The sequence below is a fragment of the Entelurus aequoreus genome, linkage group LG12 (assembly GCF_033978785.1).
Source record: "Entelurus aequoreus isolate RoL-2023_Sb linkage group LG12, RoL_Eaeq_v1.1, whole genome shotgun sequence".
Taxonomy (NCBI): Eukaryota; Metazoa; Chordata; class Actinopteri; order Syngnathiformes; family Syngnathidae; genus Entelurus; species Entelurus aequoreus.
Window position 1 is genome coordinate 61105833 of NC_084742.1, and position 13684 is coordinate 61119516.

A 13684-nucleotide genomic window follows, 5' to 3' on the forward strand; every position below is an offset into this window, starting at 1 on the left:
AGAATAGTGAACAACAGGCTGAATAAGTGTACGTTATATGAGGCATAAATAACCAACTGGTATGTTAACGTAACATATTATGGTAAGAGTCATTCAAATAACTATAACATATAGAACATGCTATACGTTTACCAAACAATCTGTCACTCCTAATCGCTAAATCCCATGAAATCTTATACGTCTAGTCTCTTACGTGAATGAGCTAAATATTATTTGATATGTTACGCTAATGTGTTAATCATTTCACACATAAGTCGCTACGGAGTATAAAATTCCAAAATATGAAAAAAACTGCCACTTATAGTCCGAAAAATACGGTACATGTTATTATGAATGCTACTACTTTACATATACACTTGCAGCGTGTACATAAAACAACAATAGAGGTTTTTGAATGTTTAAGAGCACTTTATAGTTCCTGCATTGTTAGCCGCCTTTTGCTAGCCTTTATTTAGGATTTAGAATGCATGCAAAAAGAAAAAGGTATGTGTTGTCTCACTCACACAAGGATTGTGAATGCGAGGCAACGTTCCAAAAGACGCGAGTTCCCCTTGAAGGAAGCAGGAATAAGATGATTTCTGTCCTCGTGTTGCTGCAACATCTGCAACACATCAACTGCAACATCTGCAACATCTGCAACACATCAACTGCAGCCACTTATCTTTTGTAAACATTTACACAAACCTGTGGCCTCTTTTATGAAAATATTTGGTTTATTCCTTGTTGTAACTCCACTGATGTCCTGCAGGGACAAGAAGAAGGTATTACTTCACCCGGTGCTTGTTTTGGGTGTGTTGCTACATGTACTACACAATATGGATTTCTTTTCTTCTATTGCACAAATATCTTCTATTTTTTTTTTTACAGCAGATGTTATTAAACCTTCTGACCCTCACATCATGTTTCTCCTCTGACTTCACTTGCAAATCTTTTCCTGTCCAGATGTTATCTGCTGACAAGTCACAGGAATGCAGTTTGTCTACTAATGTCAACTTTCACCAGCAAACACTGACAAGTACTAACAACTTTGCATGCAGCTAGTCAGGATGTATTCAGAGTAGTCAGGCACAACTAGTCAGGATGTATTCATAGTAGTCAGGCACAACTAGTCAGGATGTATTCAGAGTAGTCAGGCACAACTAGTCAGGATGTATTCATAGTAGTCAGGCACAACTAGTCAGGATGTATTCAGAGTAGTCAGGCACAACTAGTCAGGATGTATTCAGAGTAGTCAGGCACAACTAGTCAGGATGTATTCAGAGTAGTCAGGCACAACTAGTCAGGATGTATTCATAGTAGTCAGGCACAACTAGTCAGGATGTATTCAGAGTAGTCAGGCACAACTAGTCAGGATGTATTCATAGTAGTCAGGCACAACTAGTCAGGATGTATTCATAGTAGTCAGGCACAACTAGTCAGGATGTATTCATAGTAGTCAGGCACAACTAGTCAGGATGTATTCAGAGTAGTCAGGCACAACTAGTCAGGATGTATTCAGAGTAGTCAGGCACAACTAGTCAGGATGTATTCAGAGTAGTCAGGCACAACTAGTCAGGATGTATTCAGAGTAGTCAGGGACAACTAGTCAGGATGTATTCAGAGTAGTCAGGCACAGATGCAACTTTGAACATTTGTAGCGATGTCAATCTTTGGGCATCACACCATTTCATTTAAATCAATACTTTTTTTTAAACTCTGATCCATCTATTTTGTACCACTTGTGGCTTTTTACGTTGATAAAGTGGTGGTCAAAAGTATACAACCAGCAACATGCATTGTCAGTTTCAAACACTGATGACATTATTAAACAAGACAAGAGGCAAAGAATTAACTGACCACAGCTGCTTCCAGAGGGAGGTGGGTCGTAAACAGCGTCACCTTTGGTTACTGAACAGTTCAAAAGAAGATGTCGTAAAATAGTTCAAAAAGAGTTCCATAAAATAGTTCAAAAAGGGTTCAAAAAATACTTCGAAAAGAGTTCGTCTGGAAATTGGGCAGATCCTGCCATCTGTCCGCTTTGAAGTCACAGTGGAGTTTTACGAGCCTTCCTCCTGGTCGGCCCCAAAGACAGCTCCCGTCCCCCTGCCAGGAACTCAATGTAATACAAAGCTTTTGTGATCATTTACAAACAATTATTCTAACACACATGATCAATTTTGGTGATGTAGAAAAGTTACAATCAAGTCAAAGTAGCTTCATGGCCTCTTAACTTCATGTGAGTGATTATGATTGTTGACTTCTCTGAGCCCGTGTGATGCAGTCGTTAGACTCGGTTACAAACGCCACATGCAGGAAAGAAGTCCTTGCTCCAGAAGCCACACCTTTAAGGCTCGTCTAAAGTTTGCTGCTGATCACATGGACAAAGATAAGACCTTCTGGAGGAAAGTTCTGTGGTCAGATGAAACAAAAATGGAGCTGTTTGGCCACAATACCCAGCAATATGTTTGGAGGAGAAAAGGTGAGGCCTTTAATCCCAGGAACACCATGCCTACCGTCAAGCATGGTGGTGGTAGTATTATGCTCTGGGCCTGTTTTGCTGCCAGTGGAACTGCTGCTTTAAATGGGACAATGAAAAAGGAGGATTAGCTCCAAATTGTTCAGGACAAGCTAAAATCATCAGCCCGGAGGTTGGGTCTTGGGCGCAGTTGGGTGTTCCAACAGGACAATTACCCCAAACACACCTCCAAAGTGGTGAAGGAATGGCTAAATCAGGCTAGAATGAAGGTTTTCTTCCCAAAGTCCTGACTTAAAGGTGTGGACAATGCTGAAGAAACAAGTCCATGTCAGAAAAGCAACACATTTAGCTGAACTGCAGCAATTTAGTGGTCAAGTGGTCAAGCAGAAGCTTGTGGATGGCTACCAAAAGCGCCTTATTGCAGGTAAACTTGCCAAGGGACATGTAAGCAAATATTAACATTGCTGTATGTATACTTTTCAGTAGACCCATAATAAATTCATAAAAGAAGCAAACTTCAGGAATGTTTTTTGTGAGCAACAAGTATGTGCTCCAATCACTACATCACAAAAAAATAAGAAATGATTGGCAACTCAAGACAGCCATGACATGATGTTCTTTACAAGTGTATGTACACTTTTGACCACCACTGTATATGTATATATACATGTACATATCCACATATACTGTATATATAAAATATATATATAAAAAATAAATATATACATATATATAATATATACATAATATATATATATAATATGTTATAAATATATACCTGTATATAGGGGGCGGTATAGCTCGGTTGGTAGAGCGGCCGTGCCAGCAACTTGAGGGTTCCAGGTTCGATCTCCGCTTCCAGCATCCTAGTCACTGCCGTTGTGTCCTTGGGCAAGGCACTTTACCCACCTGCTCCCAGTGCCACCCACACTGCTTTAAATGGAACTTACATATTGGCTTTCACTATGTAAAGCGCTTTGAGTCACTAGAGAAAAGCGCTATATAAATATAATTCACTCCCATTCCTAACCCGTAGGGTTCAATATGACCTTTTGCAGCTATTACAGCTTCAACTCTTCTGGGAAGGCTGTCCACAAGGTTGCAGAGTGTGTTTATAGGAATGTTCCACCATTCTTCCAAGAGTGCATTGGTGAGGTCACACACTGATGTTGGTGGAGAAGGCCTGGCTCTCTAGTTCATCCCAAAGGTGTTCTATCGGGTTCAGGTCAGGACTCTGCGCAGGCCAGTCAAGTTCATCCACAGCAGACTCTGTCATCCATGTCTTTATGGACCTTGCTCATGTTGGAAGAGGAAGGGGCCCGCTCCAAACTGGGAGCATGGAATTGTCCAAAATGTTTTGCTATCCTGGAGCATTCAAAGTTCCTTTCACTGGAACTAAGGGGCCAAGCCCAACTCCTGAAAAACAACCCCACACCATAATTCCTCCTCCACCAAATTTCACACTCGGCACAATGCAGTCCGAAATGTAGCGTTCTCCTGGCAACCTCCAAAGCCAGACTGGTCCATCAGATGGAAAAGTGTGATTCATCAGTCCAGAAAGGGCGTCTCCACTGCTCTAGAGTCCAGTGGTGATGTCCTTTACACCACTGCATCCCACGCTTTGCATTGGACTTGGTGATGTATGGCTTAGATGCAGCTGCTCGGCCATGGAAAGCCATTCCATGAAGCTCTCTGCGTACTGTACGTGGGCTAATTGGAAGGTGACATGGAGTTTGGAGCTGTGTAGCAAGTGACTGTGCAGAAAGTCTTTGCACTATGCTGACCTCTCTGTCAGTTTACCTGGCCTACCACTTGGTGGCTGAGTTGCTGTTGTTCCCAAACTCTTCACTTTTCTTAGAATAAAGTTGACTTTGGAATATTTAGGATCGAGGAAATTTCAGGACTGGATTTGTTGCACAGGTGGCATCCTGTGACAGTTCCCCGCTGGAAATCACTGAAAGCGGCCCATTCTTTCACACATGTTTGTAGAAACAGTCTCCATGCCTAAGTGCTTGATTTGATACACCGGGCCAAGTGATTAGGACACCTGACAGTTTTTCCAGCAGTTTATTGGAAACAACAAAGTCCATTAGATAACAACCTGATCATCATAAATATGTACAGCATATGTTGATCTAAAGAGTTCATTTCATTACAAATGGTTGAAGTCTGTCCAAAAATGTTGCGCTTAAAAGGTGATTTTGCGTGGTCGGTCCTCAATAGAAAACGTATAAAAAGTTGAATTCACCACAAACAACTTGTGGGATTATTATCAGACGTAAAGTGTTACTCACACGTGTGGTCTCTGCGGTGTGAATGAGTGAATCGTTCTGTCACTTGAAATGTCCTCCCTGGGACAAAGTCAGAAGGGCATGTGAAGGACGACGGGGAAGAAAGGCCCCGGTGGAAACACGGCCATGGAGGTCACGTCGTCGGTCATGAGGTAGGCCACCAGGCCCACGCGGGTCCACACGCACCTCTCACAGAGCGGACCCCCCGTGGACTCCACACTGCCCGTCTGGACACACATTGGGAAGAAATACTGTGAGGAGGAGGGGAGGGTTTCATTTGCATCGAAGAGGGACCACAGAAAGAACCCTCTTGTAGGTACGACTGCAGTAACATTGACATCATCATTACATCTAAGAGGGACCACAGAAAGAACCCTCTTGTAGGTACGACTGCAGTAATATTGACATCATCATTACATCTAAGAGGGACCACAGAAAGAACCCTCTTGTAGGTACGACTGCAGTAATATTGACATCATCATTACATCTAAGAGGGACCACAGAAAGAACCCTCTTGTAGGTACGACTGCAGTAATATTGACATCATCATTACACCTAAGAGGGACCACAGAAAGAACCCTCTTGTAGGTACGACTGCAGTAATATTGACATCATCATTACATCTAAGAGGGACCACAGAAAGAACCCTCTTGTAGGTACGACTGCAGTAATATTGACATCATCATTACATCTAAGAGGGACCACAGAAAGAACCCTCTTGTAGGTACGACTGCAGTAACATTGACATCATCATTACATCTAAGAGGGACCACAGAAAGAACCCTCTTGTAGGTACGACTGCAGTAATATTGACATCATCATTACATCTAAGAGGGACCACAGAAAGAACCGTCTTGTAGGTATGACTGCAGTAACATTGACATCATCATTACATCTAAGAGGGACCACAGAAAGAACCCTCTTGTAGGTACGACTGCAGTAATATTGACATCATCATTACATCTAAGAGGGACCACAGAAAGAACCCTCTTGTAGGTATGACTGCAGTAATATTGACATCATCATTACATCTAAGGGGGACCACAGAAAGAACCCTCTTGTAGGTATGACTGCAGTAACATTGACGTCATCATTACATCTAAGAGGGACCACAGAAAGAACCCTCTTGTAGGTACGACTGCAGTAACATTGACGTCATCATTACATCTAAGAGGGACCACAGAAAGAACCCTCTTGTAGGTATGACTGCAGTAATATTGACATCATCATTACATCTAAGAGGGACCACAGAAAGAACCCTCTTGTAGGTACGACTGCAGTAATATTGACATCATCATTACATCTAAGAGGGACCACAGAAAGAACCCTCTTGTAGGTACGACTGCAGTAACATTGACGTCATCATTACATCTAAGAGGGACCACAGAAAGAACCCTCTTGTAGGTATGACTGCAGTAATATTGACATCATCATTACATCTAAGAGGGACCACAGAAAGAACCCTCTTGTAGGTACGACTGCAGTAATATTGACATCATCATTACATCTAAGAGGGACCACAGAAAGAACCCTCTTGTAGGTACGACTGCAGTAATATTGACGTCATCATTACATCTAAGAGGGACCACAGAAAGAACCCTCTTGTAGGTACGACTGCAGTAATATTGACGTCATCATTACATTCAAGAGGGACCACAGAAAGAACCCTCTTGTAGGTACGACTGCAGTAATATTGACATCATCATTACATCTAAGAGGGACCACAGAAAGAACCCTCTTGTAGGTACGACTGCAGTAATATTGACGTCATCATTACATTCAAGAGGGACCACAGAAAGAACCCTCTTGTAGGTACGACTGCAGTAATACTGACATCATCATTACATCTAAGAGGGACCACAGAAAGAACCCTCTTGTAGGTACGACTGCAGTAACATTGACATCATTACATCTAAGAGGGACCACAGAAAGAACCCTCTTGTAGGTACGACTGCAGTAACATTGACATCATCATTACATCTAAGAGGGACCACAGAAAGAACCCTCTTGTAGGTACGACTGCAGTAACATTGACATCATCATTACATCTAAGAGAGACCACAGAAAGAACCCTCTTGTAGGTACGACTGCAGTAATACTGACATCATCATTACATCTAAGAGGGACCACAGAAAGAACCCTCTTGTAGGTACGACTGCAGTAATATTGACATCATCATTACATCTAAGAGGGACCACAGAAAGAACCCTCTTGTAGGTATGACTGCAGTAACATTGACATCATCATTACACCTAAGAGGGACCACAGAAAGAACCCTCTTGTAGGTACGACTGCAGTAATATTGACATCATCATTACACCTAAGAGGGACCACAGAAAGAACCCTCTTGTAGGTACGACTGCAGTAATATTGACATCATCATTACATCTAAGAGGGACCACAGAAAGAACCCTCTTGTAGGTACGACTGCAGTAATACTGACATCATCGTTACATCTAAGAGGGACCACAGAAAGAACCCTCTTGTAGGTACGACTGCAGTAATATTGACATCATCATTACATCTAAGAGGGACCACAGAAAGAACCCTCTTGTAGGTATGACTGCAGTAACATTGACATCATCATTACACCTAAGAGGGACCACAGAAAGAACCCTCTTGTAGGTACGACTGCAGTAATATTGACATCATCATTACACCTAAGAGGGACCACAGAAAGAACCCTCTTGTAGGTACGACTGCAGTAATATTGACATCATCATTACACCTAAGAGGGACCACAGAAAGAACCCTCTTGTAGGTACGACTGCAGTAATACTGACATCATCATTACATCTAAGAGGGACCACAGAAAGAACCCTCTTGTAGGTACGACTGCAGTAATATTGACATCATCATTACATCTAAGAGGGACCACAGAAAGAACCCTCTTGTAGGTACGACTGCAGTAACATTGACATCATCATTACATCTAAGAGGGACCACAGAAAGAACCCTCTTGTAGGTACGACTGCAGTAATATTGACATCATCATTACACCTAAGAGGGACCACAGAAAGAACCCTCTTGTAGGTACGACTGCAGTAATACTGACATCATCATTACACCTAAGAGGGACCACAGAAAGAACCCTCTTGTAGGTACGACTGCAGTAATATTGACATCATCATTACATCTAAGAGGGACCACAGAAAGAACCCTCTTGTAGGTACGACTGCAGTAATATTGACATCATCATTACATCTAAGAGGGACCACAGAAAGAACCCTCTTGTAGGTACGACTGCAGTAATACTGACATCATCATTACATCTAAGAGGGACCACAGAAAGAACCCTCTTGTAGGTACGACTGCAGTAATATTGACATCATCATTACATCTAAGAGGGACCACAGAAAGAACCCTCTTGTAGGTATAACTGCAGTAACATTGACATCATCATTACACCTAAGAGGGACCACAGAAAGAACCCTCTTGTAGGTACGACTGCAGTAATATTGACATCATCATTACACCTAAGAGGGACCACAGAAAGAACCCTCTTGTAGGTACGACTGCAGTAATATTGACATCATCATTACACCTAAGAGGGACCACAGAAAGAACCCTCTTGTAGGTACGACTGCAGTAATACTGACATCATCATTACATCTAAGAGGGACCACAGAAAGAACCCTCTTGTAGGTACGACTGCAGTAATATTGACATCATCATTACATCTAAGAGGGACCACAGAAAGAACCCTCTTGTAGGTACGACTGCAGTAACATTGACATCATCATTACATCTAAGAGGGACCACAGAAAGAACCCTCTTGTAGGTACGACTGCAGTAATATTGACATCATCATTACACCTAAGAGGGACCACAGAAAGAACCCTCTTGTAGGTACGACTGCAGTAATACTGACGTCATCATTACATCTAAGAGGGACCACAGAAAGAACCCTCTTGTAGGTACGACTGCAGTAATATTGACATCATCATTACATCTAAGAGGGACCACAGAAAGAACCCTCTTGTAGGTACGACTGCAGTAATATTGACATCATCATTACACCTAAGAGGGACCACAGAAAGAACCCTCTTGTAGGTACGACTGCAGTAATACTGACGTCATCATTACATCTAAGAGGGACCACAGAAAGAACCCTCTTGTAGGTACGACTGCAGTAATATTGACATCATCATTACATCTAAGAGGGACCACAGAAAGAACCCTCCTGTAGGTACGACTGCAGTAATATTGACATCATCATTACATCTAAGAGGGACCACAGAAAGAACCCTCTTGTAGGTACGACTGCAGTAACATTGACATCATCATTACATCAAAGAGGGACCACAGAAAGAACCCTCTTGTAGGTACGACTGCAGTAACATTGACATCATCATTACATCTAAGAGGGACCACAGAAAGAACCCTCTTGTAGGTACAACTGCAGTAATATTGACATCATCATTACATCTAAGAGGGACCACAGAAAGAACCCTCTTGTAGGTACGACTGCAGTAACATTGACATCATCATTACATCTAAGAGGGACCACAGAAAGAACCCTCTTGTAGGTACGACTGCAGTAACATTGACATCATCATTACATCTAAGAGGGACCACAGAAAGAACCCTCTTGTAGGTACGACTGCAGTAACATTGACATCATCATTACATCTAAGAGGGACCACAGAAAGAACCCTCTTGTAGGTACGACTGCAGTAATATTGACATCATCATTACATCTAAGAGGGACCACAGAAAGAACCCTCTTGTAGGTACGACTGCAGTAATACTGACATCATCATTACATCTAAGAGGGACCACAGAAAGAACCCTCTTGTAGGTACGACTGCAGTAATACTGACATCATCATTACATCTAAGAGGGACCACAGAAAGAACCCTCTTGTAGGTACGACTGCAGTAACATTGACATCATCATTACATCTAAGAGGGACCACAGAAAGAACCCTCTTGTAGGTACGACTGCAGTAATATTGACATCATCATTACATCTAAGAGGGACCACAGAAAGAACCCTCTTGTAGGTACGACTGCAGTAATATTGACATCATCATTACATCTAAGAGGGACCACAGAAAGAACCCTCTTGTAGGTACGACTGCAGTAATATTGACATCATCATTACATCTAAGAGGGACCACAGAAAGAACCCTCTTGTAGGTACGACTGCAGTAACATTGACATCATCATTACATCTAAGAGGGACCACAGAAAGAACCCTCTTGTAGGTACGACTGCAGTAATATTGACATCATCATTACATCTAAGAGGGACCACAGAAAGAACCCTCTTGTAGGTATGACTGCAGTAACATTGACATCATCATTACATCTAAGAGGGACCCCAGAAAGAACCCTCTTGTAGGTACGACTGCAGTAATATTGACATCATCATTACATACATCTAAGAGGGACCACAGAAAGAACCCTCTTGTAGGTACGACTGCAGTAACATTGACATCATCATTACATCTAAGAGGGACCACAGAAAGAACCCTCTTGTAGGTACGACTGCAGTAACATTGACGTCATCATTACATCTAAGAGGGACCACAGAAAGAACCCTCTTGTAGGTACGACTGCAGTAATACTGACATCATCGTTACATCTAAGAGGGACCACAGAAAGAACCCTCTTGTAGGTACGACTGCAGTAATATTGACATCATCATTACATCTAAGAGAGACCACAGAAAGAACCCTCTTGTAGGTACGACTGCAGTAATACTGACATCATCATTACATCTAAGAGGGACCACAGAAAGAACCCTCTTGTAGGTACGACTGCAGTAATATTGACATCATCATTACATCTAAGAGGGACCACAGAAAGAACCCTCTTGTAGGTACGACTGCAGTAATATTGACATCATCATTACATCTAAGAGGGACCACAGAAAGAACCCTCTTGTAGGTACGACTGCAGTAACATTGACATCATCATTACATCTAAGAGGGACCACAGAAAGAACCCTCTTGTAGGTACGACTGCAGTAACATTGACATCATCATTACATCTAAGAGGGACCACAGAAAGAACCCTCTTGTAGGTACGACTGCAGTAATATTGACATCATCATTACATCTAAGAGGGACCACAGAAAGAACCCTCTTGTAGGTACGACTGCAGTAATATTGACGTCATCATTACATCTAAGAGGGACCACAGAAAGAACCCTCTTGTAGGTACGACTGCAGTAACATTGACGTCATCATTACATCTAAGAGGGACCACAGAAAGAACCCTCTTGTAGGTACGACTGCAGTAATATTGACATCATCATTACATCTAAGAGGGACCACAGAAAGAACCCTCTTGTAGGTACGACTGCAGTAACATTGACATCATCATTACATCTAAGAGGGACCACAGAAAGAACCCTCTTGTAGGTACGACTGCAGTAACATCGACATCATCATTACATCTAAGAGGGACCACAGAAAGAACCCTCTTGTAGGTACGACTGCAGTAACATCGACATCATCATTACATCTAAGAGGGACCACAGAAAGAACCCTCTTGTACAGACCTGGGCATTGTGCGGCCCGCGGGCCGCATCCGGCCCTTTGTACGTCCCTGTCCGGCCCGCGTGAGGCCAATTATAAATTACAAAATAAATTTTAAAAAGCATCTATTTCGAGTGTGCAATACAACGGTGCTGCTTTTGTTTTGAAAAGCGTTATTTGTATTACTTCCGTGTGGACGTATGCTCGTGCGCGCAGCGGCAATCTCAAATTACAAAATAAATTTAAAAAAACATCTTTGTCGTGCGTGCAATACAACTGTGCTGCTTTTATTTTGAAAAGTGTTATATGTGCGTATGTCCTGTGAGGGAAGGCGCACAGCGGTTATCCCCGAGACGCTAAAAAGAGAAAAGTTGATGACGAATGGCGTGTTTTCAACAAGACAAGTAAAGGTAAAGCTGTGTGCTTATTTGTGGTACACACGTTGCTGTCTTTAAAGAATATAGTGTAATGACCTGCTGAAGTAGATGTTGTCTTCTTGAGTTGCGTAAATGAGGAGTGAGGAGACGTGCGTGTGGAAGGAACGAGATATGTTGAGCTGTGTTAGTATAGCTTGCTCAATAAAAGTTGAAAAAGAGCGTCAGACTTGATGTGCACTTCTTCTGGACGCTACAATTGGTGGCAGAAGTAAAACTTTGCGCATACTGCACTGTTTGTGAGCTACGTGAGGAGCTCGCCGCAAAGAGAGAGAGAGAGAGTGTTTACAGGTGCAGCCACGCTGCTTGCCACGGGGGGAATTCCGCCCTCAATGAAGACTCCCAGGTTTGATGGCAAGGCGAACTGGGAGGCATTTCATCCCACTTCTGACATCAATTGTAGCGTCCAGAAGAAGTGCACACCAAGTCTGATGCACTTTTTAAACTTTTATTGAGCATGCTATACTAACACAGCTCAACTTATCTCGTTCTTTCCAAAAGGAAAACCAATCCTCACTCCTCATTTCCGCAACAGCAACGCTTCCTCCTTCTTCGCCAATCACCTTACAGGCGTGCTACGTTCACAACGTTTTCTTATCTGGTTAAATAAAGGTTCTACAACAAAGAGGATGCAGGATAAAGTGACAGAAATTGAAATTTTTGTATTGTAATATACATCAGGAAGTGTTGTGTAAGAAAGTGTTAAAAATAAAACCATCAAAAGCCATCTGCTTTTGTATAAAGATAAGTTAGGTTAAATGAAAATATTATTATTATCTATCTTACGGTATATCAAAAATAATTTGAGCAAAATTTTATTGAAATATTGTCAGTGTGGCCCTCCAGCAGTGCTCGGGTTGCTCATGCGGCCCCCGGTAAAAATTAATTGCCCACCCCTGCTCTTGTAGGTACGACTGCAGTAACATTGACATCATCATTACATCTAAGAGGGACCACAGAAAGAACCCTCTTGTAGGTACGACTGCAGTAATATTGACGTCATCATTACATCTAAGAGGGACCACAGAAAGAACCCTCTTGTAGGTACGACTGCAGTAACATTGACATCATCATTACATCTAAGAGGGACCACAGAAAGAACCCTCTTGTAGGTACGACTGCAGTAATACTGACATCATCATTACATCTAAGAGGGACCACAGAAAGAACCCTCTTGTAGGTATGACTGCAGTAATATTGACATCATCATTACATCTAAGAGGGACCACAGAAAGAACCCTCTTGTAGGTACGACTGCAGTAACATTGACATCATCATTACATCTAAGAGGGACCACAGAAAGAACCCTCTTGTAGGTACGACTGCAGTAACATTGACATCATCATTACACCTAAGAGGGACCACAGAAAGAACCCTCTTGTAGGTACGACTGCAGTAACATTGACATCATCATTACACCTAAGAGGGACCACAGAAAGAACCCTCTTGTAGGTACGACTGCAGTAACATTGACATCATCATTACATCTAAGAGGGACCACAGAAAGAACCCTCTTGTAGGTACGACTGCAGTAATACTGACATCATCATTACATCTAAGAGGGACCACAGAAAGAACCCTCTTGTAGGTACGACTGCAGTAATATTGACATCATCATTACATCTAAGAGGGACCACAGAAAGAACCCTCTTGTAGGTACGACTGCAGTAATATTGACATCATCATTACATCTAAGAGGGACCACAGAAAGAACCCTCTTGTAGGTACGACTGCAGTAATATTGACATCATCATTACATCTAAGAGAGACCACAGAAAGAACCCTCTTGTAGGTACGACTGCAGTAATATTGACATCATCATTACATCTAAGAGGGACCACAGAAAGAACCCTCTTGTAGGTACGACTGCAGTAACATTGACGTCATCATTACATCTAAGAGGGAGCACAGAAAGAACCCTCTTGTAGGTACGACTGCAGTAATATTGACATCATCATTACATCTAAGAGGGACCACAGAAAGAACCCTCTTGTAGGTATGACTGCAGTAACATTGAC

At 42.3% G+C, this 13684-nt stretch overlaps 2 protein-coding genes across 4 annotated transcripts in view; one reads left to right on the top strand and one right to left on the bottom strand.

Annotated features, from left to right (window-relative positions):
* Positions 1 to 889, top strand: part of il15ra (interleukin 15 receptor subunit alpha) — a 43380-nt gene extending 42491 nt beyond the window's left edge. The window contains exon 8 of the mRNA XM_062067096.1: positions 509 to 889. The gene's annotated coding sequence lies outside the window, so the exon portion shown is untranslated. The remainder of the gene's footprint in view (positions 1 to 508) is intronic.
* Positions 890 to 4527: 3638 nt separating this feature from the next.
* fbxo18 (F-box DNA helicase 1) overlaps positions 4528 to 13684 on the bottom strand; it is a 73805-nt gene continuing 64648 nt past the window's right edge. For 2 of the 3 annotated variants that reach the window (XM_062066345.1, XM_062066344.1), the window contains exon 20: positions 4528 to 4973. In XM_062066345.1, coding sequence (XP_061922329.1) covers positions 4818 to 4973 — 156 coding nt within the window. In that variant the 3' untranslated portion in view covers positions 4528 to 4817. The remainder of the gene's footprint in view (positions 4974 to 13684) is intronic. The other variant, XM_062066346.1, reaches the window with a different exon arrangement.